The sequence below is a fragment of the Musca vetustissima genome, unplaced genomic scaffold (assembly GCF_032173495.1).
Source record: "Musca vetustissima isolate MV318-11 ecotype Yass unplaced genomic scaffold, APGP_CSIRO_Mvet_v1 utg6707, whole genome shotgun sequence".
In the NCBI taxonomy this organism is placed as follows: domain Eukaryota; kingdom Metazoa; phylum Arthropoda; class Insecta; order Diptera; family Muscidae; genus Musca; species Musca vetustissima.
In genome coordinates, this window is record NW_026874014.1 from 87226 (window position 1) to 110770 (window position 23545).

Genomic DNA, 23545 nt, shown 5'->3' on the forward strand with positions numbered 1-23545 from the left:
TTTTTGAAGGCTGATAGAGAACATAAAAAATGCTACAAAAAATACTTTGGGGAGTATCGCCATTTTAAATCGGAGTACAATCGGCCATATGCAGAATGTTCTATATTATTCCCTTTAAATGTTTTTAGATTTGTCTTAAAAAAATCATTTAATATGGTTCGAAATTATAAGCATCAGAACAAACGTTCTTCTACTGAAGAAAACGCGATGGAAAAAGGCTGCTTCTGATATTATGTGTGGTCTTGAGACGTCAACGTTCGCAGCTAGAAAATATAGCTTTAAAGGTCTAACCTTACGTAGTGTATTAAAACAAAATATAACCTTCAGAGGATCTGAATTTTAACCACACTGATAGCAACTATAATTACCAGGCTATACCTATAGGTGACAAATTCCGAAGCTACTCCGTTTAAGGGCACCTTCTGCGAATTTGATTTGTTTACAAAACTGTAAAAATATTTAACTAATATTAATTTATTATAGATTTTTGGTACAAGTTTTTATAATTAAGAATCAGACGATAATAATCAGACACAACGTATTTTATCTTGAAGTGTATTTGTATCTTGAAGTGTTTTGTGCGAGTACCTGCCAATAGGGCTACCTCGCAGTGGCTAGCCACAGGCGGATAAGTGCCCACCAGCGCACCAGCACCGAAGTGCATGCAGAAGGCATACTCTCCCCCTTGGTGAGGGGCGAAACCACAACCCCCGCGAAGCTCCCCAGGGGGCCACATCAACTGTCAGGCCGGATCGACATATCCAGGGGCACCTGACACCCGCTGTACGGTGCACCTACCCACCACCACCCGGTGCAACCGATTGAGCCCAACTGCAAGGGGGGTACGCCCGAGGATCACCTCCGCTAAGTCCTGTTCTTTTCCTAAATGCTTCACGAGCAAAACTACTTAAACAACTAAAGGTCCGATCGTCTTCAAGAGCCCTACTGAAATCCCACCCCGCCCCTCCATTCGATATACCCATACTTGCTAAATCTCTAATGTCATCATAGTAACGGCATTCCGTCAGTATATGCATCCAGTCCCCAGTCATCCCGCACCCACATAAATCCGTCTGGGACAAGCCTCTCTTATGCAGAAACGCATTGAGAGAACCATGACCCGCCAGTAAGAAACCAGTACTTAAGCCGAAGCGAAAGTCTGGCCGGTCCACTACGAACGTTGCGTCACGAATAAATTCGTACGTCACCCTCCCTTTGTCGTCTACCTTGTCCTCCGCCTATCAACAACACAGTCCCGAAGGATAGTGCTGTACAGCCTACTCACCCCATCCACCAAATCAGAAGACCTGAGCCAATCATCCTCATCCAACTGCAAGCCACGCTTAAGCTTATACATGATAGCCCTACATGTCACTTCAAGATCAAGCGGCGCGGCGCCAAGAAGCACTTGCAAAAACAGACGAGGCAGTTCTGTACCATATAGGTGCACCATACGTTGCGCAGGCAACACACAGCCCACCATATATGATCCGCACAGAAAGCCTACTCAAGCCCCAATCAGTCCGCAAAACACGCCTGATGGTCCCAACGACCGTTCAAGTGTGGAAGAAAATCCAAACGCTCTGACACCGTTATCCCGAGATACTTGACCGTACACGAATACTTTATGCCGCGTTCACCAGCTCGAATGCAGGGAGGACGACTGCCTTTCAACAGCATCACCACCGTCTTCTCGATAGCCACCTCCACTGTTCGAATCGATTTGTTCTAGAAACATTAAGATTTTATGCAACATGACGCTATAAACGACAAGTGGTACAGCAATGGAAGATTTCCATGGATCAGCCATACATAAGTCGGTTTGTTCATCGCCTCACGAATGATATTAATGCAAAAAAATATTTTCCAGGTCATCTGCGTCATTTGTAGGAGGTACAATAACAAATATTTTTAAAAGTTACAGAATAAGCCTACAGGTTAGAGTTTTTCATTTCATTTCAATAATCGAATTGGGTGTATTTTGGCACCTGAAACTCCGTACATTTATTGTCTTTTAATAGAAGTATTTGAATCCGTTGTTGCTTAAATTGGGGTTCCAGTTCTCTCAAATGGCGATTGACGGAAATATCTCTCTTGTTGAAATTATTCTTAAATTCCGTAATGTCTCAGACTTTAATTTACAATTTTAAGAATCAGTCTCATCAATGTCATAACACGTTAATGTAGGGTACACCACTAAAACAAGAAAACTAAAAAATGAACAAAATAGAATATTCATAGAATTTTCTTTTATTTTTTGTGTTCCTTAACATTTTGTGTTGGTGGTAGATGATGTATGTTCGCTCTTGTAGGTGTATGCAGCTCTACTAGCCCGGGAGCTTTAATTTTAGATTCTTTTAAGAGCAACAGTTGCAACATTTCTTTTTTTGTTTCTCCATTTTCACTCTATACATACAGGTTGCTGGCATCTATCCATCTTTCCACTTATCCATCTGGTCTTTCATTTTTATTCTTTGATACGTCTTAACTTCTTATGATTTACTATTTGTATTTGTAAAGTGCAGATGTTCAGGTTAGTTGTTCATAGAAAATAACCTCAATAATGTTACTCTCTTTGCTTCTGTGTGTGTGTGTGTGTTTTTTTTCTAAACCGGAAATTGCAGTTATATCCTTTTAGTAAATTTTTCGCCAAAGAAATAAAATCCGGCTAAAGATTTTTTTGTTAAAGCTTAGAAGAAAAAAAGCAAGAAGGAAAATAAACAAAATGTAGTCAGACTACAGACTGCAAACTGACGAAGAAGATGAAGAAAAACTGAAACTATTAGTGCCGCAAAAAATATTAGTTGAGGTTTTTTTTTATTTTGAGGTTTTGCATCATTTTCCGTTTTCCATGCAGTTGCGTGTGTGGGTGTGTCGATTTTAATGAAAAGATTTTGTGGTGAATTAGCTATGCAAAATAACTTCATTAATAAATGCCAGAGTAATTGAGTAAGTCGGTCGGAGCAATTTATTTTAATGGGATTAAAATTTGTAAATTTTCGATGTGTAGCAATTAAGTGAGTATTCGCAGAGTGATGTATGTAAATGTGTATTTAACAATATGCGAATATGGTTTAGATAAGGCTGAAATACCAAATATTTGAAATTAGAGAGATTCATGAACATATTTATATAGACTTGGTTATTTACGAATTAAATAATATATTGTACGGAAAATAATTTATTTATAAAATGACCTGAAAAATTCAGGCGGAGTCCAGCCTAACTAGCCTAAAAATAACTTGACTCATGCCATTATATATTAATTCGGTATGATATTTAAAATGTTGTGGAAATCAGAAATATGTTAGGTCTTTGAAGTAGTACTTTCATGAAATTGAAGTTTGTTTCTACATACAAATTCTATTTATTTATTTTTTAGTAGTGTTTGGCGGGTTATTTGGGATACCATTTGTATATTGTTTTTGCAAAATAGTCAGGCTTAATCCCAGTTTGTTGTTTTTATAAAAAACAACTATTTATTAGTGGGGAATGTATGGCATTGTCCGCCGAGGGGTAAGGCAGGGAAGACTATAGTTTCGGATCTCGCCACTGATCCTCATCAGTTCCCTTAGTTTTTTGTTGGGGTATTCTCCCCAGAAGCTATTAATAGCTTCTTTACAAAAAACCTTTCAAACCCAAATGTCTCTTGTGACAATTCGAAGTTCTTACGTTACCATCGATACGACCCCAATGAGAAGTTCGTTTCGTTGGCGCCTGACTTCGTGGTCAACAAGGCATTTATGTTTTATATATAAAAATCTATTCAGAAAAAATTGTCTTTAGAAAAGATCAACTCTGCAAAATATTTTTGAAGAAAATTCTTCAGTATAAAAGATATAATAAATTAAAAAATGTTTTGTGGTAGTAGAAACCAATTCAGCTAAAATTTTTATTAAAAATAAAACTATTAATTAATTAATTAAATCACTGTTTCGCCTTCTTTACGGGATGCCCTGTCTATGATGATAGTTTCGTCTTGTTTAAGGGATGTCCTTCTATGATGACGACATGTGATCATTGAACTGTCGATTCTTGGTACCAAAATCGATGGAAAGTTTTTTAAGAAAACAGCTAACTTTTTTATACAAGTAGGATAAGTTCGGTCGGGCCAGAGGTAGACATTTAAAATATCAAAATTTCAGTCTATAATAATGAGCTTGGACTTTGTACAAACCCAAAATGATGCGTGTCCTTTTATATGAGGGCATGTAGACTTATATTGATATTATTCTATGAATACGTTTTTTACACACAAAGACTGGAAAAGCAAATTACATTCACTTCGTAATGCTAAAATATATACATATATAAAATATGAAAATGCGGCCAGGATCATTAACATACCTATAATGGCGCTGAACCTTATTATGAGGCTATACCTAAAGATCGGCCTTCGAACACTACTTTATGGGGGCTACATCAACGTGGACTGATATTGATTATTTTTGGTGAAATCCAAAATAACCCGTTGTAAAGGGCTCCTCCAAAACAAGTGCTTCCAATTAGTGAGATTTTCCATTCAGTATATAAATTTACAGCCAATTTGGTTGAAAAATATACCCGAATTCCCCAAAATACCGAAATTTGTGAAGTACCGTTATATGGATCATCCCCCAAAAGGTAAATATGGATCTCAGTGTAAGATACACAGGGGATGAACAATTTCGACGCAGCCTTCAAAGAAAGGCGGAACTCAATTGAAATGCCCAATCTCGAAACCAGGATAAGACTAGCACAACAGTCTTAGAATGTTGGAAAAGCGAAGAGGCTGATAAATTGGTAAAGGAAGTGTGTAAGGATATTGCCAAGCATTTCGGAAGCGGCGAAAAGGTCTCCGGAAAAGCAGATGAATGCCAAATCAGCAACAAAGAAAAAGGAATTCCCGTCTAATGATAAAAAGAGAATGCTGAGTCAACACAGACTCAGGGACTGTTTCGAGAATTCATCGATTTAGGGAACTCTCAAAAGAAGCAGTTGGTAAGGAGCCGTCATCGTAACGCGCCCTATAGAGACGAGCTCTGCTATGCAGTGATTGACGAGAATAGTACATCCGGAAAACTAAAACGGAGATCCATAAAGAGGGGATGTAAGTGGTCAATAACAAGATTATGGAACACCTACAGTACTGCTGCGAATTTAAGTGGATTTTCTAATGCTAGAATAGAAGTCAACAAAGAGCACAGAAGCACTGAGAAAACTAGTAGCAAGTATTGTCTCCAAAGGCGATACAATAAAACTCAAGATGGTGAGGAAAAGGGACATACCTCGACTACAAAAGTCAACCTCCGTCATCAGAGATTGGGACCGCGATTTCACGACTGCCGAACAAGACATTGCTGGACATGGAGGAGATAGACGTAGGGTCTCTTCTTGTGGTAGGCTTGGATAGATCTTTAGGGAAAGTCTGAACACCGACTTATACTTTCATATATCTCAAACTCCTCGTAGAAAAAATTCTTCACACCGATCAGCATACTGAAAGGCATGTTTAGTCGTTGCCAAGATCCACTTCACTTATTGTTGGACAATAAATCCCACATCAGAGAATGTTTATCAATATTATTGGTGTCTCTTCTCTAATTTTTTCAAACAAAAGTCTTGATCCCACCAAATACTGACCAATATTTATCAGAACATCCATGTTTATTTTCTTAACATATTCTCTTCCCCGTGTAAAATTTTGCCTTGTGTGGGTCATGATATCTACAGCGTCCAGAAAAACGGAGCGTCCCACTTTCGGCAACACTGTTGGAGAGTCTCACAAGAGTACTCCATCTCCGATCACAAGTATATGGGTACTTGCGAAACAAGTCTATAATTAATTGGATAATATTTAGGAAAATACTCAAGTCTGCAATATAGAAAAAGTTAATTCAGCAATTTTTTCTATAAAAATGCAATTCAGCGAATAATTATAAGAAAACGTCTACTCAAGAAACTATTATTTAAAAAAATTTCATCTATCCAAGTTTTTTTAAAGAAAAAAATCAGCAAACTTGTTTTTTTGGCACATAAATGCATAGAAATTTAAATTCGGCAAAATTTTTCAATAGAAATTGGTTATGGTTTTTACACCAAACATGTTCACTAATTACCATACCATAGAATACGAAATAGATTATAATAAAATAACTTCCGCTTCAATCACACCCAGAGAGTGACAACAACTTTAAATTAATACTACCAAACACACACACACAATCTCCCACTAACACTAATACCTTTCCATCATTTTACATACTTACATTGTTTTTTGTGTTTAGCTAAACGACGAACACTGGCTTGACGTTCAGCATCATTACATCTTGGCAGGAACTTTGCTGAAGATGCTGCCACTGGTGAACGACCAGTAGATGACGATGCTAAAGAAGTCTGGTTGTTATTGTTGTTGTTCGTGTTGTTGTCACTGTTATTTGGAATATTGATGTGGTCAGATGTGGTCGTCGTCATCGCCAACGTTTTGTTGTTGGGCAAAAGTAAAGATGTTGGGTTAGCAGCATTGTTATCGTCTTCATCATCATCAGCACGAGCATCATGGTGCTGCTCGTCTTGAATGACAGTTGTTGATGTTGTTCCATGTTGTTGTGATAAAGTTTTTGTGGTTACTGCAATATGTCCATCATTAGTAATATGACGATGATGATGATCACCATTAGAAGCAGAAGCAGCAGCATTAGAGGTAGTTGTCGTTACATCCATCTTTTTGTCTCCAAGTTCTTTACTTTCTTCTCCACCATTCTCATTCACAGCACCATCATCATTTGTGCCGTTCGTCTTTCTCGAGATTGTAACAACAGTTTCATTGACATTGTTGTCAGTGGTAAACAAGGATGTTGTCATTGCAGCCATTTTCGACGACGATGTATCGCTCTTTTCACTTGGACTTAACAACAACAATTTATCATCGCCACAAACTTTGTTCTCAGCAGACGTGCCAGCAGCAACACAGCCAACATCTTTGGCTTGGCTCCGAACACTGGAACTGGTCTCTGCCTTTGATTCGTTGCAAACTTTTGTTGATAAACCAATGTTGTTGTCATCATTTGCCATGGATGTTCGACAGCTCTCCACCTCACCACCGCCACCATTCTTCGTGTCACTGTCGTTGTCCGCATAATATGCAATACGTTCCACCGAACCGACATACATTTCCATATCGGCCAAAAGTTTTACAACCCAATTCAAATAAATTGGCATCAATAGCGTATAGTTGATGGCCAGACCCACCAATGAGGGGGAGGGGGATAATGTCGTCGTTACCCATTGCGAGTATGAAGATGACGATGCATTAAAGGATGCTGTCGTTGGTGACGATAACGGGGATGCTGGGTATCCTGTAGCCTTCATGGTGACGGTGGCATGATGATTATTGTTCGAGCTGTTGCATGCTATTGTTGCCGCCAATAAAGCTGTCACTATGGCCACAAATACAATGACACCACCCAGGTAATCCTGTTTGTAATTTTGTTTTGTTGTTTGTTGGTTTATGACAGTTGTTGGCGCGGTTGTTGTTGTGTCATCAAATGTACCGTGAGTAACAACAACAATAACAAGCGTTGATCAGAAAGTTAAATAAAAAGGACAAGAACAACAAGTTAGTAGTTTTACGATACAATTTGTTTTTATTTTCATATATATTTTATGTAAAATATTGTAAAAAAACGAATTGAATTCGGCGAAAAAAGTTTAATATTCGAGAAAATAGGAAAATAGTTTATTTTAATTGGTGACAAACTGGAAACAGCAACTCTTCTATTGTGTCAACATTTTTATCTAAAATCGCTTTAAGGTGAATAATTCATAGAGTCGCTAAGCTAAGGTTATTGAACCCAGATGTGGAAGTCTATTATTTAATTTTTGGGGTAATAGAAATGCAACTAACATATATACATAATACCCTTTAGATATATATTCTTGATCAGAATAAAACTATATATTTTGAAATAACGATGGAGATAGATATCGAAATGATTTAGATATATTTGTGGATGTTGGGCACGCTTTCCAAAAAAATGTTGTAGTATTTAACGACGTTTTTACTTGTTTAATTTGCCTTGCAAAAGTCTTGGTCAGCTAAATATTGACCGATTTTATCAAGCACAATAACAGCTTTGACCGCTCGATACACCTCACAATACATCCCACACAATTATAGAACAGGCTAACGACGTAGCCAGATGGGTAACTCGCGATGCTCGAAAATTGTAGGTACCCAGATGACACTCGGTTAGCAGGAAGGACGAGGTTGGTTCAGAGAACCAGGGGAATACACACGCCAAAACCTTTAGTACAACATGTCTCGAATTGAGGTCATGATCGAAATAGAACAACAAGGGGGTTGGCAGATATTCTTGCAGGACAATGCCTCCTGTTGGCTTTTTAACACAATATTGGATGCATCAGAAACAGTAGATGCAGATCATTCGGAAAAGATATGAGGTGGTATTAATGGCAACTACAGAATTATTTCGCATTTCTGGTAGGGAATTTGACAGCTAATAAGAAATTACAGTTCATTCGGGGAAAAGGATCTACAATTTCAAAATACCAAATTAAAGCTGATACCGTTATATGGAGGCTATCGTAAATATATATGATGATTTGTGGTGGGAATATTTGCTACTCAATGTGAATTCAAAATACCAAATTACAGTCAATTCTGTTGAAAAATGTACCCAAAACACCGCAATTTGAGGAGACTATCGTAAAAAGTGTATCAATATTTAAAATACCCAAAATACCAAATTACAGCAAATTCGGTTGAAAAACGTGCACATACTCCTCAAAATACTGAAATTTAGGAGGTACCTATATATGGGGGCGATCATAGAGAGTGGACCAATATGAAACATATTCAGTTAGAAAATTTGATTCCTAATGAATGACGTTCCAAAAATCCGCAAAATACCGATTTCGGTTTCAATATCATAAAGTGGGCCAATGTATTCCATTTTCAGTACTTAACGTCCTAGAGAAATAGCAATGTATATACAGAATTTCAAAATAATTTGAGCTCTTTTGATATTTCAATAGACGGACATGCATAACTCGATAATATCATTATACCCTTAGCCTTATGGCTAATGAGGGTATATACAGAAATGTGCCTTATCAAAATATTGGCTTTATACTTCATGTTTCTTTGGACCAATTCCGTTTCAAACAATTTGAAGTCGATCTACAAATTTCCGATTTCGATTAAACTCTGCACATCGTAAAATGTCTTCCAAACTCAGTTCAAGTTCGAAGATGGGTAATATCGGTTCACTACTTCTGGTACTTCCCCTATAAAATGGTCAAAAGTTTATAATGCGAACGGACAACACGATTTGAGCCAAACCTTGCAAAACCTGAGTAAATAGTCCACCAAAGACCCAAAGTTATATAGTTTGCCCAATTTTAAGTTAAATACTTAAAATTGATCGAGACTTTTATATGGGCGTTAATATAAATGTCCCAATCTATTTGACTGTGCAACTCATGGTAGAGAGAATAAAAAGTGCGCTCCTGTCGAATTTAACGACCTTTTTACTTTTATACCCTTCACCACATTGTGGTACAGGGTATTATGTCTTAATGCACATGTTTGTAACAGACAAAAGGAAATGAGATTGACACATGGTTCCTTTTGAGAATATGCATAGAATCACTTTCTAAGTCTATTTATGCATGACCGTCCGTCCGTCTGTCTTTGAACGTTATTGAAATTGGGAAAAATCAGTTCAGATATAGATATAGCGCTCATATATATATTTTCGTCCGATTTAAGGTAAATGGTGCACCGAAGTCCCTATATATCTTTCGATTTAAACGAAATTTAGCACAGCGTACTAGGCCAAGAATGATGTGTGATGAGTTTCGTGAAAATCGGTTCAGATGTTGATATAGCTCCCATATATATTTTAATGGTGCACCAAAGACCCTATATATTTTTCGATTTTCACAAAATTTGGCATAGCCTACTTAATTAAGCCTAGAATTTTGTGTGCTAAGATATAGCTCCCATATATATTTTCGTCCGATTTAAGGTAAATGGTGCACCAAAGTACCTATATACACGACATTTGTCACAGCGTACTGAATTAGGCCTAGAATGATGTGTGATAAGTTTCCTGAAAATCGGTTCAGATTTTTATATAGCTCCCATATATATATATATTTTCGTCCGATTTAAGGTAAATTGGGCACAAAAGACCCAAAGTAATGCCGATTGAGACAAAATTTTGCACAACGTACTGAAGTTGCTATAACCTACCGGGTGTCAAGTTTTGTTGGAATCAATTCAAATTTAGATATGACTCCCATATACAGTTTCGTCCGGTTTTAAGTAAATTGTGCACATAAGGCCCAAAGTTACGCCGATTGACACACAATGTTGCACAACGTATCGAAGTTAGATGTGGATATAGCTCCTATATATTATTGGTCCTCCAAAAATGCGAAGTCTGTTAGGATGAATCTGTTTAACATATCCATAGTGGTGAAGGGTGTCATATAGTCGGCACCGTCCGACTTTACTTCTTCCCTTACTGGTTTCATTCATATTCTTGAATAAATTATGATTCCAAAACAATCTTAACTCTTTTAAATTCCACCAGACAAGTTTATTGTCATCCGTATGTAGATTATGATATTTTACATTCGTATATTTGGAGCTTTCTTTTCTACACTTACCCAATCCTAGCACAGGAAGTCTTTAATCTATTTTCACTAATAAATTTCGTATAAATTGTATTAGGTTGGGGAAAAAGAAATCCATTATTTTTATATGAAATATAGGAATTTATTTAACATGCTTTGGAATGTCCGGTTTGGGCCTAATATGCACACTTTTGTTGTATGATTTGTTGTCATTTTATAGGTAACTTCATAACGCCTCTCTCATAGAAGTCCTGCTCTATATATGCAAAAAACTCTAGTAGTCGATGTTCACAATTCTCCCTAGATAACAATTTGTTATCATTAAAGAAATTTTGCAGAGCAAGAAAAATATGATAATCGCTTTGTACCAAGTCCGGACTGCATGACGGATGCATTAAAACTTCCCAACCAAACTCTCGAAGTTTCTGGCGAGTCACTGTAGATGTGTGTGGCCTTGCGTTCTCCTGGTGTAACACTACACCTCTCCTGTTGGCCAATTCTGGCCGTTTCTGGTCAATTGCTATCTTCAAACGGTCCAGTTGTTGACAATAGAGACCAGAAATTAGAGATTGGCCGTATGGAAGCAAGTCATAATAAATAATCCCCTTGCAGTCCCACCAAATGTATGGCAGAACTGTCCTGGCCGTTAGTCCTGGTTTGGCCACCGTTTGAGGTGCTTCACCGCTCTTTGACCACGATCGTTTTCGTACAGGGTTATAGTATGTGATCCATTTCTCATCTCCAGTCACCATCCGTTTAAGAAATGGGTCTATCTCATTCCGTTTGGACAAGGCTTTGCAGATGGAAATTTGATCCATCCTATTTTCTTTTCTGTTAATTGGTGTGGCACCCAAACATCAAGGCTTGTTTTGAAACCAGCTTTGTGTAAATGGTTTAAAATAGTTTTATGGTTAATTTTTGCTCCTGCGATGTTACGACTGCTAACATGCCGGTCAATTTCGATCATTTCTCAGATTTTATCGACATTTTCGACTACCGGCCTAATGGATTTCTTTTTCCCCAACCTAATATATTTTGAAAAAATTATCATTAACTTTGTAGTTTTTAAAGAAAAACATTATTTCCCTTTTTAAAAGGTTTAGTCTCGAATTTAAACGCCACCACAAAATTATTCTTCTCCTACTGAACTTTAATCGCCTTGTGGGAGTTGAGTGTACCTACTGCCGTATATAACACCCATCCTCAAACACACACACAAAAGTACTTACCAATGATATGCCCAACCAACGATTGCTGGTATTGAGTATCGTGAATGCAATCGTATTTTCTTCCAATCGTCGAAATAATATTTCCGTGAAACGTGATTCCTGATTGTAGGCACGTATTGTGGTAACACCTTGTATCGTTTCGGATAGATGGGATATAACCGGTGTATTGGTTGCATTTTCAATGCGCTGCAATTCCCTGTGAAGAATAAAGATAATATTAAAGGGAAAAAAAGAAAATATTAAAGAATAATTTTGAGAAAAAATAAATAACTATATATATCATTTACATTACTTGATCTAATAAAAGTCCTTACAGCTAGGAGTCGTAACCTATGACTCCCTATTGACCTATTATCAATATCTGGACTTCTGTGTTTAAATCTCAGTACAACATATTCTTAATATGTCACATCAATATCCTAATGAAATACATGTTTATTTGTTAGTCCCCTCCTGAGAATATGTGACACACACACCCACAATATTAACATCAACTAGCTATTTTGTTCAACATCACAACATATATCTTCCTCCTCCAAAAGCTAAAGCATTTGAAGTAATTGTATTATCCTACATCCTTTTGATAGTTGTTCCCCAAACAATCACAAAATTATAAAACTATTTCTGCTTGACTTTGTTGCACACATTATGTTTCGCCTTAAAGCTCCAAAGGGAATTGCGATAACTTCTATGCCAGTAGCATAAGAAGGAAGCCATACTTAAGGAGTTCCATATTATTTACATATCCCATGAAGTAGAGGAAAAAGAAAAACAACAACAACAATCCAGTGGCATTTTTTATGCAACACTAATTTGTTTGTTTAACTTTCTTCCTTCCATGTCAGAGGGTGTGTGTTTGTATCAGACCACATGCAGCGGACAGCTGTTTATAACAGAGAGCACAATAAAATTTCTAAAACAAACAATACTCTAAGATGTTACTACGCTACCAGCAAGAATGCCACTTTGGGAGCAGTCAGTCTTCAAGTGTTTGTTACTACATTGCGAAGCATGCAAGGAATACTCCTGAAACATTTCTTTATGTTTAGGTATTTTTCATACTTTAACTATAATGTGGAGAGTATATTCACGTTGTCATTCTGTTTGCAACACCTTGAACAAACACATCTAATTCTGAACTTATTAGCCATGAGATGGATACATAAAATTAGTCGGGACTCTTATATGATGGTTATGCCAAACCATGAACTTATATTGAAAGTGTTCCGTAAAATGTTGTTTACCCACGAAGCGAATTCGCCAAGGAGAATGGCGATTCTCAAAATTGGATGGAACCTTTGTAGAACATTTTCTGCATAGATATTTTTTGTAGGAAAATTCGCCACTCAATGAAATTCTAAAATATTATATTTCAATCAATTTGGTGTTCGGAATGACGAAAATTAGAGGTGCCGTGGGAAAGCTATAAGCGGACCAATATTGAAAATATTTGGTGGGAAGATTTACAACCCAATGTAAATAAATAATATTGATTCTAGCCATTTATTTTGAAAAAAAAAACTTGTCAGCACTAAAATGTGGTATTTTTGGGAAGGTATTAAAAATTCGAAACTGCCGAACTTATCTCTGTTTTTTGCTTATTTTGTTTTGTGAAATCTTTTATTTTTAGTTTCCATCTTTTTATCGAAATAGTGTAGGGAGAAAAACACATCTAACAAATAAAGTATTCCCCCATTTGTGGTCGATTTGGTTCGTTGGCTGCTTCACATTATCATTTTCAAAAGCCATACCATTGATACACAACACAATTCACAATTGTTAGGTTGCATGTTTCATTGCAAAATTTATTTGTTATTTGGCATTGCTTGAAAAGATTTTCTGATTGTTTATTAAGTTTTGTATCTTCCCTTGTATATTTTAGGTCGGGTAATTTATATAAAAGAGTAGGGGAGGGTTACATTATTCTACATAGGGGTTTGATTGTGTTTAATTAAACACTTCAAAATTTTAAAGAAATTGCTTTGAATCTCATAAAATTTTTTCTCTGCTCTCTGCTCACAAGCGACAAGACAATTGGGTTCACGTATGAATTTCCAAATATTACAAATTGTCTTTGTGACGTAGGCGTCAAGGCTTATTCATAAGGTTAACAGGGAGGCGAATTCGTAGACTGTCAAATTTATTATTTGAAGAATAAATAAACAAAAAATAATTTATTTGAACCAAAATATATGTGCGTATTACTATCATTACGTTTTCCTGAAAGATATTATGAGTTTTTATCCTGTTCTGGTTGGTATTTCGCGATTAAAATGTTGACAGCAAGAGAAGACTATGGCAGCAAGAGAAGACTGTTAACCTTATGAATAAATCTGAAAATATTAATTATAGTTCCGTTCCAGAACCTAAAAGAATCTACTCATTTTACATGTTTTGCAACTTTTTACTCGAAAACCGTTCCTCAACTCACAAAACTGGTAAAACATTGAATCAAATTTAAGAGAGCACAAAAAATGGCGTTCTATTTGTAAACTTTTTACTCGGGAAATTTGCCGAGTAAAAATAGTAAACAGGAATGCCTACTTCTGATTGACTGTTATGTTGATTTTGAAGTATTGTCATCTAATTTTGGCATATTTACTAGATAGTTCGGGAACGCACTTTTCAAATTATTTTGTACTCTGAGAGCAATTTTGAAATGTTTCCCATTTACTAGATTTAATATTTAAAAAGTACTGGAACAGACCATATATTATTTTACAATTTTTCAATTTATTTAATGTTCACTCCATTTCGGCTCACTTGTTAAATATTAATTATTATAATTTTACTTTTAAATGTCATAAATTGTCCAGATTTATATATAAATATATATATACAGTGAGTGTAATAAGTATTTTGCCTCAATATAAATTTGACAAAATTCTAATATATACGCCTAAAGCCAGCATACTAAAGATGTAAAATTAATTATGTATGATGGGATATGTTTGTGGACATATTTAGATCTTATTTCTGCAAGAATCACTGCGAAAGACCTATTGGTCACGAAGATATCGGCCAAAATCTATACCAACCCAAAAATGATTATCACAAAAAAGTATTTTGCTTTTTATTATCATTTTTGAAAAAATCATTATATAACACACGCTTTGTCTTTTTATAGTTACCATTGCGGGTAACCACATACTAAAAGCGATTTGGCGACGATTCCAATAAACCACGGCATTTTTTCGCGAATGTTTTCTCACATTTACGTTCAATACATTCTCCAGCAATTTTTCATTTAATATATGGTAATTTCTCGTCCTAATCTTAAAATGAGAGTATTAGATATGGTCGTCGCGGCTTCAAAACATCCCAAATAACTTCAGAATAATAAAAAGGAGGTTTTGCAAAATATATCGCGAGGACAGGACCCCAAAAACTATTAAAACCAAAATCCGACAAACAAATTATTAAAAAAAATATCGCGAAACCCCATTTTTCAGACTTTGAAAACTTTATGGTCCATTAATATTGATCTAGGAACCAATATATGCGATGAAAATAGCAATAAGAAGGTCGATTCTAAGATAAGATATGAACGGTTTTGTGGCAATAGAAATACATCAAATTTCGAAAATAAATAGATCGACCAGTTTATTCACTGATGCATTTTATTCGCAACTGATGGTGTTAAACGGATGTAAAATATTGACTGCGTATTAGTCACCAGCTACCACAGTTTTTTAAAACGCAAAAGTATTTGACGAAGAATGATGTTTTCTCCCAACTTCATGTACTGTTTGTAGTTTCTGTTGTTTTAGAACTGTTAATTTCTTTGAATCTGACCACCTTATTGCTATTTTAATCGCATATATTGGTTCCTAGATCAATATTAATGGACCATAAAGTTTTCAAAGTCTGAAAAATGGGGTTTCGCGATATTTTTTTTAATAATTTGTTTGTCGGATTTTGGTTTTAATAGTTTTTAAGGTCCTGTCCTCGCGATTTATTTTGCAAAACCTCCTTTTTATTATTCTAAAGTTATTTGGGATGTTTTGAAGCCGCGACGACCATATCTAATACTCTCATTTTGAGATTAGGACGAGAAATTACCATATATTAAATGAAAAATTGCTGGAGAATGTATTGAACGTAAATGTGAGAAAATATTCGCGAAAAAATGCCGTGGTTTATTGGAATCGTCGCCAAATCGCTTTTAGTATGTGGTTACCCGCAATGGTAACTATAAAAAGACAAAGCGTGTGTTATATAATGATTTTTTCAAAAATGATAATAAAAAGCAAAATACTTTTTTGTGATAATCATTTTTGGGTTGGTATAGATTTTGGCCGATATCTTCGTGACCAATAGGTCTTTCGCAGTGATTCTTGCAGAAATAAGATCTAAATATGTCCACAAACATATCCCATCATACATAATTCATTTTACATCTTTAGTATGCTGGCTTTGGCGTATATATTATAATTTTGTCAAATTTATATTGAGGCAAAATACTTATTACACTCACTGTATATATATAAATGCATTGCTTAAAATGTTTTATATCTTACCTATTGTCTACCAAAAAAATTGTTTGTTAACACCAGGTAAATCGTCTAAGAACTCGAAAATCCAATTTACAAATATATATAGGCAATATGCCAATTTCTTTATATTCCACTTTCCATAAATCGGCTTTTCTTGTTTTCCGAATCCGTTCACGATCAGATTTTCGTTTGGTGTGTGCAAAAGTTGTGGGGGTTATATTATAGGAAATATTAAAATTACGCTGTTTGTTATAGTGACCAAAAGCGTTAATACATGGATTTGTTCGAGAAATATGAATATGGATTTATTGTAGAAATCGCGAAGAACTTTGCGAAACATAACCAGTAAGGAAAGCTCAAAAGTCGGATGGGGCCGACTATATGATACCCTTCACCACATTGGGTACATACAAGAGATGTTAATATCTACAAAATCCTGTTGGTAGAACAGTCATAGAATCTTTGGAGGACCATTGATATAGAATTAGGCGAAATTAAATGTGCTATCTAGATAGATATTTCAACCAATTGAAAAACCCCCATACACATACCATTCTGAAAACAATGAAAAATTGCATGTCAAACGGGCCGACTTGGATTCCTTGGTGTACCATTTGTATGAAATCGAGTAAAAGTATGTATGGGGCTATATATAAACACATGAACCTAATTGAGTAATCGTTGCATACACCATTTGTTTTTTGTTATCACTCCATATTCAATTTAATACCCTCTGTCAAATTTCGTGTAAATCGAACAAACATAGGCCCTTCGGTGCACCATTTACATAATATCAAACGACAATATATATAAAACGTATATCAAAAACTTAACCGATTTTTACAAAACTTCTCACACATCATTTTTCCACAATTGCATTTGCTCAATTTTGCTCAATCGGACAAATATTGAGAGTTTAGTGTATAATTCGCACAAAATTGAACGAAGCTATATATCGTCATCATAAATGAAAACGGACGTAACTACAGTTTTACTAATTTTACAGGAGCAGCAAAAAACGTTATAAAATCTATAAAAATTGAGCATGGCTGGAAATTTCTTCAAAGTTTAACCGCACTATAGATCCGTATTTATTTTTTGAAAAGATTTTTTTTTTGTAGTACAACAAAGTGTCAAATAATTATCCGATTGAGACTAAAATGTGTACAGCGTACCAAATTGAGTTTAAATGATGCATTAAAGCCCCTATGTTTCTTTCGATTTGCACGAAATTTTGCATAGCGTACTGAATTGAGTCTAGATTGATGAGTTTTAAGTTTCGTGAAAATCGGTTCAGATTTCGATATAGCTCCCATATACAGTCTCTACCGATTTTATATAAATGTTGCACTAAAGACATTAAATATTTATCCGATAACGATAAAACTTTGCACAGCGTACTTTTCCACACAGTGGGAAACAAAAATACCTAATTATAGCTGTTTAGTTAAACAAATGAAGAAAAGCTTTAAAATACAGAATTTTGGGGGCTACCGTAGAAAACTTGCCGATATATCTCATTTTCAATATCAAACATACCAGAAGTAACATTAATATAACTTCAATCTTCTATCTATCTTTCCATCTTTAATATTGCGAACTTTAATTTTTTAAAGGAGTGTAGTTACGTCTGTTTGCATTAATAAAAGCATACTATTGTAGTTACGTCCGTTTGAATTTCTTTAATAAGTTCGCTGTTTTTGACGTTAGATGTCTAAATTTTTGTGTGAACATGTAGTTTGATCAGAAGAACAACAATCAAACAAAAAGTACATTTCCAATTTTTCTGTAGTTACGTCCGTATGCAGTTATGATGACGATATGAGAGCTATATCTAAATCTGAACCAAAATTTAGCAGACATAAGTCTGAACCTAATTCAGTACTCTGTGCAGAATTTTGTCCCAATCATACAAATATTGAGAGTTTGGTGCATCATTCACATAAAATCGGAAGAACCTATATATGGGAGCTATATCGAAATCTGAACCGATTCAGTACTCTGTGCACAATTTTGTGCCAATCGGACAAATATTGGGAGTTTGGTGTATCATTCACAAATATTCACCAAAAAATCGAACGAAACTATGTATGGGAGCTATATCTAAATCTGAACCGATTTTAACAAAACTTCGCAGACATCAGTACACTGTGTAAAATTTTTTCCCAATCGGACAAATATTGGGAGTTTGCTGCATCATTCACATAAAATCGGACGAAACTATATATGAGGCTATAAAGTTTTCAACGACAGATCAATTAATCCAATAGTTGTTTTCATATACTTTAAAAAGTCTCGAGTTATAAAGGAACGAACTTCGACTTCGGCCATGTTCGTTTGTTGAAATCACGATGAAGCTCTCAAAGAGACAGGGCTTTAAAATGTTGCACATAAATTGCTAGTTCTCCCAGGATGTTTGGTATTGAATATTGCATATATCACTTTTTAGGATACAGTCCATGTAACTGTACCTCCCGACATTCGGTTTTTGGGCACATTTTTGTATCATAATTAGCTGTAATTTGGTATTTTGAGTTCTCATTTGGTATCTTCTCACAAGAAATTATAAATATTGGTCTACTTTTATGGTAGCCCTCATAAAACTCTAAATTTCGGTACTTTGGGAGTATGGACACGTTTTCGTCAAAATTGGCTGTAATTATATATTATGGATTCTCATTTGACATAAACTCTCCACACCAAAAATCAATAATGGCTGAATTCTCTCACAGAGTAACCCCATATCTGGTACTCCCCTTATTTGGTATTTTGGGTACATGAGAAGCTAAAAACAAATCAGGAGTTAATTCTGTTGAAAAAGAATTGGTTCTATTTTTCCGTTTTACATTGGGTGTCGGATCTTTCTAAAAATAATTTCATATTCCGGTACTGACATATTTTCGGTATTTTGAAGGTTTTATCCGCATTTACCCCCCGATGTGCCTGTTCTTTTGAATAGTGGATTCTTAAAGGCTAACAGAAAATTATTAATATGTCAGATAAGTTCCAATATAATAATTATGAAGTTTGAAATTATATGAATAGAAATATTATTACTTAATATAATATAATTGACACAGTGGGACAAACAAGAACATTTTTGAAAAATAACAAGGACATATTAATATTAAATGCAGATAAAGGGGGAAAGACAGTAGGAATGTATAAAAAGGACTATGAAATGAAAATGAAAGACATAATTCAAGACATGTGCACATATCGCAGATTAAAAAGAGACCCAACGACCAACCTACAAAATAAAAACAACAAACTTGTGGATAAACTACATAATCTGAACATAATAAATTTAAGCGAAAAGAACAAGTTAATGACGATTACATCACTCGCTCCAAGGATATACGGCCTACCAAAGATTCACAAAGACGGAATACCACTACGACCGATATGCTCATCCATAAATTCACCTACATACGGACTGTCCAAGTACATTGTAGATATTTTAAAATATTTGACGAAGGACTCAACATACAATATAAAGGATGCAGTAGATTTTAAATCAAAAATTATTGATGTGAACATAGAAGAAGACGAAACCTTAATATCATTTGACGTAGTGTCGTTGTTTCCCAGCGTTTCAATAAACTTAGCAATTAAGACGATCGCCGAAAAATGGAATATACTGAAGAACTATACCAGGATACCGAAAGAATTATTTATTGAAATACTGACTCTTTGCATAAAAGACTCCAGATATTTTATATTTCAAGACAATGTGTACGAACAACGCAAAGGACTTCCAATGGGAGGAGGAATTATTGGACACTTCTATAGAAAAGATGACGACGAAACCAAGGTTATTAACGAAGTACGTGGACGATATTTTTTGTATAGTAAAGAAAAATGAAGTCGAAAGCACACTAAAGATTTTGAATTCATTCGACAAAAACATACAATTTACGCACGAAGTAGAGAAAAATGACAAGCTCCCATATCTAGATGCAATAATAATCAGACAAGACAATAACCTTAAACTAGATTGGTACCAAAAACCAACAGCATCTGGACGACTGATAAATTTTCATTCAAATCATCCCCGTAGAGTGAAAATAAACACAGCAACAAATTTTATACATAGAGTGTTCAATATAAGTGACCAACAATTTCATCACAACAACGAAATAAAAATACGACGCATATTAAAAAAGAACAACTTTCCACAATAACAATACACGACCTATTAAAACATGCTAAGCAGAATGATAACGTGAGAATTAGAGAGGAAAATGAAAAATGTTATAATTCTTTGACATACATTCCTGGATTTTCGGAGAGATTTGGCAGATCTAACTTTTACAATAAAGACAAATACCAATTAGCTTTAAAAACCACCAACAGTGTCAACAATATGTTCAGCAAAACTAAAACGAAGACTAAAAAAGAAGATAAGTGCAATGTAGTTTATAGGATAGCATGTAACGGTGACGAATCTGATGTATGCCAAAAGGTATATATTGGCACAACAAAAACAAAATTAAAAACTCGACTTTCCGGACATAAATCCGACCAAAAATCTGACAAGCCACTAGGGTACTGAATTAAGTGTAAAATGATGTTGCTTGGCCGATTGACACACTGAAGTAATATAAATTAGTCTCTGGCAAGTTTCCCTGAAATCGGTTCAGATATAGATATATAACAAACACGTACGTCTGCTATGATAACTATGTAAAATATAGCCAAAGTGGTGAAGGGTATCATGTAGTCGGCCCAGTCCGACTTTACTACTTTCCTTACTGGTTTAAATAAGTTGCTGTCATGACATATCATGTATATAAAGTTCCCGGTATCTTAAAGGTTTAAAACGATTTTTTGCATAGTTATTAAATATAGCTTTTAGATATAACATCATTTTAGAATTATTTCAAAACGCTTTGTAAAATGTCTATATATTAGTTGGGGAAAAAGAAATCCATAATTTTTTCGGTAGATGACTGTACTGATAGATTTCTCGTATCGATCAAATAATTTCAGATTTATGCTCGTTGGAAGGGTGATATTTCGCAGTAAAAAGAAAATATTTTTCAGTTTTTTGTTTTGTGCATTCATTGTGAGGATGTTAAAAATGGAAGTGAAAACATAGAAAATTCGGTATTTTTACAATTTTTTTATTTTTGATTTATTTTTCCCCAACCTACTATTTTTAGGTGGTGTAGCATACAAAAGTATAAGTCTAACTTTTTGTCATACTGTGGCAATTCTCACCAAAATATTTTTTAAAACATGCTGTGAATATTAGAGATTAACAATGTAGTAAAAGTTTGAATTGCCATATTTTAGAATTTCATACTTGTATGTCATTTTAATAACATTATGCCCACAATCAAGCCTCACGGATATCCCTCAACCTCGAATGACCAACAGAAGACAATAATTTCCAATTTTATTTTCTTCCTGGCATCATCGTTAATTAAAATCACATTTCACAAAAATTCTCAAAACGCAGAAGGAAAAAAACAAATATTTATTTCTATAATAAGTAAAACGTAGTGTACGTGTAATAAGTCTTTATTTAAACTCAAAACAAAAGTCGGAAAAGTTTTAAATGCAACATCAGTCCCGCCATAGCTAACATAAAACTTTGTTGAAATATTGTGTTCTTTTGTACGTGACAGTGTATTTTTGTTTGTGTATTTCTTGTTTCGTTACTTCTCGCCTACACACACACAAATACGAATATACCCAATATATCACCAGGACGTCTGAACAAAGTTTCCAATACATACCACAAAACAACAAACAATGATGAAGTCGTTGACGATGCTGTTGGCGAACGAACGGTTTGGTCCGACTGTCAAAAACATGAGAAATTTTCAAATTGTTCTCCCCACAGCAACAAATTTAAAATTCATACTTGTCGAGTTACAACTAATAATACTCAAACTGGTGGTTTTTGTTCAGTTCTTCCTTTTTTTGCGCCAAACTACTTTGTAGCCGTTTGCAGAGAATCCCTCTCCCATCCTTCTACACATTCCTATCCTATTTTAAAGTATTTGCAAGTGAAGACCATTCCCCTCCCCCGCCCACAAGTTGTGATAATTTGTACGTCATAGAATTTTCGTCAAAACAGCAACCCCAAAAATAATTTGGTGCGTGTTCAGCGTAACATTTGCGCACAAAAATTATATCCAAGTCCGTTTCCTGTTACTGACAGACAAAAGGCACCATGGTGAGGCAATAATAAAATCAGACGTAAAAATAATAAAAAAAGTAAACTGGGAAATGACGTTAAACAAAAAGTGAAACGTGTCTAAACAAAAAAATGATAACTGCCAAACAATTGAGGTAAATGAATTGAGCGATGCCATTTTTCGGGGGGAAATTTAGCGAATACAAGTGGGATGCGAGTTAAGGGGACCCCCCGATTCTCGGGGTCAAATTTTTGTTCGATTTAATTAGAATCTACACTAATTCAAGAATGTCCCTACAAAATTTCAAGTGAAAATCTCAAGAACTCTTGAAGATATAGCCAATTTATTGTGTCAGCATCAAGAGACGGCTGAAGGGCTTCTCACACTTTAAACACGTGTTTCTCTTTTGCGAATGGCGGGCACGATAACTCAAAAACTAATAACCCAATCGATTCCAAATTTTTACACGTTTCTCTGTGAGTGTATAGCTATCGTATGAACTAGTATAAAGTCAATCGGTGAAGATCTTCCTTATTTTTATACCCTTCACCACACTGTGGTACAGGGTATTATGTCTTTGTGCATATGTTTGTAACAGGCAAAAATAATCGAGATAGACCCATGGTTCCTTTTGAGAATATGCATAGAATCACTTTCTGAGTCGATTTACGCATGTCCGTCTGTCCGTCCGTCCGTCTGTCCATGTTAACTTGTAAACAAAGTACAGGTCGCATTTATGATCCGAATTGGATGAAATTTGGCATAGGTCACTTATTTGGCCCAAGGACGAACCCTATTGAAATTGGGAAAAATCGGTTCAGATTTAGATATAGCTCCCATATATATATTTAACCGATTTAATGTAAACAGTCCCTATATAACTTTCGATTTGCACGAAATTTAGTACAGCCTAATCATTTAGGTCTAGAATGATGTCTGCCAAGTTTCGTGAAAATCGGTCCAGATTTAGATATAGCTCCCATATATAGTTTCGTCCGATTTCATGTAAATGGTGCCCCAAAGTTCC

The 23545-nt window shown here is 35.2% G+C and overlaps 1 protein-coding gene across 1 annotated transcript in view; it reads right to left on the bottom strand.

The window, feature by feature from the left end:
• Nucleotides 1-23545, bottom strand: part of LOC133330044 (ATP-binding cassette sub-family C member Sur-like) — a gene marked incomplete at its 5' end in the record, with an annotated part of 62130 nt that overhangs the window by 13226 nt on the left and 25359 nt on the right. The window contains 2 exons of the mRNA XM_061538524.1: nucleotides 6249-7455; nucleotides 11874-12069. Coding sequence (XP_061394508.1) covers nucleotides 6249-7455; nucleotides 11874-12069 — 1403 coding nt within the window. The remainder of the gene's footprint in view (nucleotides 1-6248; nucleotides 7456-11873; nucleotides 12070-23545) is intronic.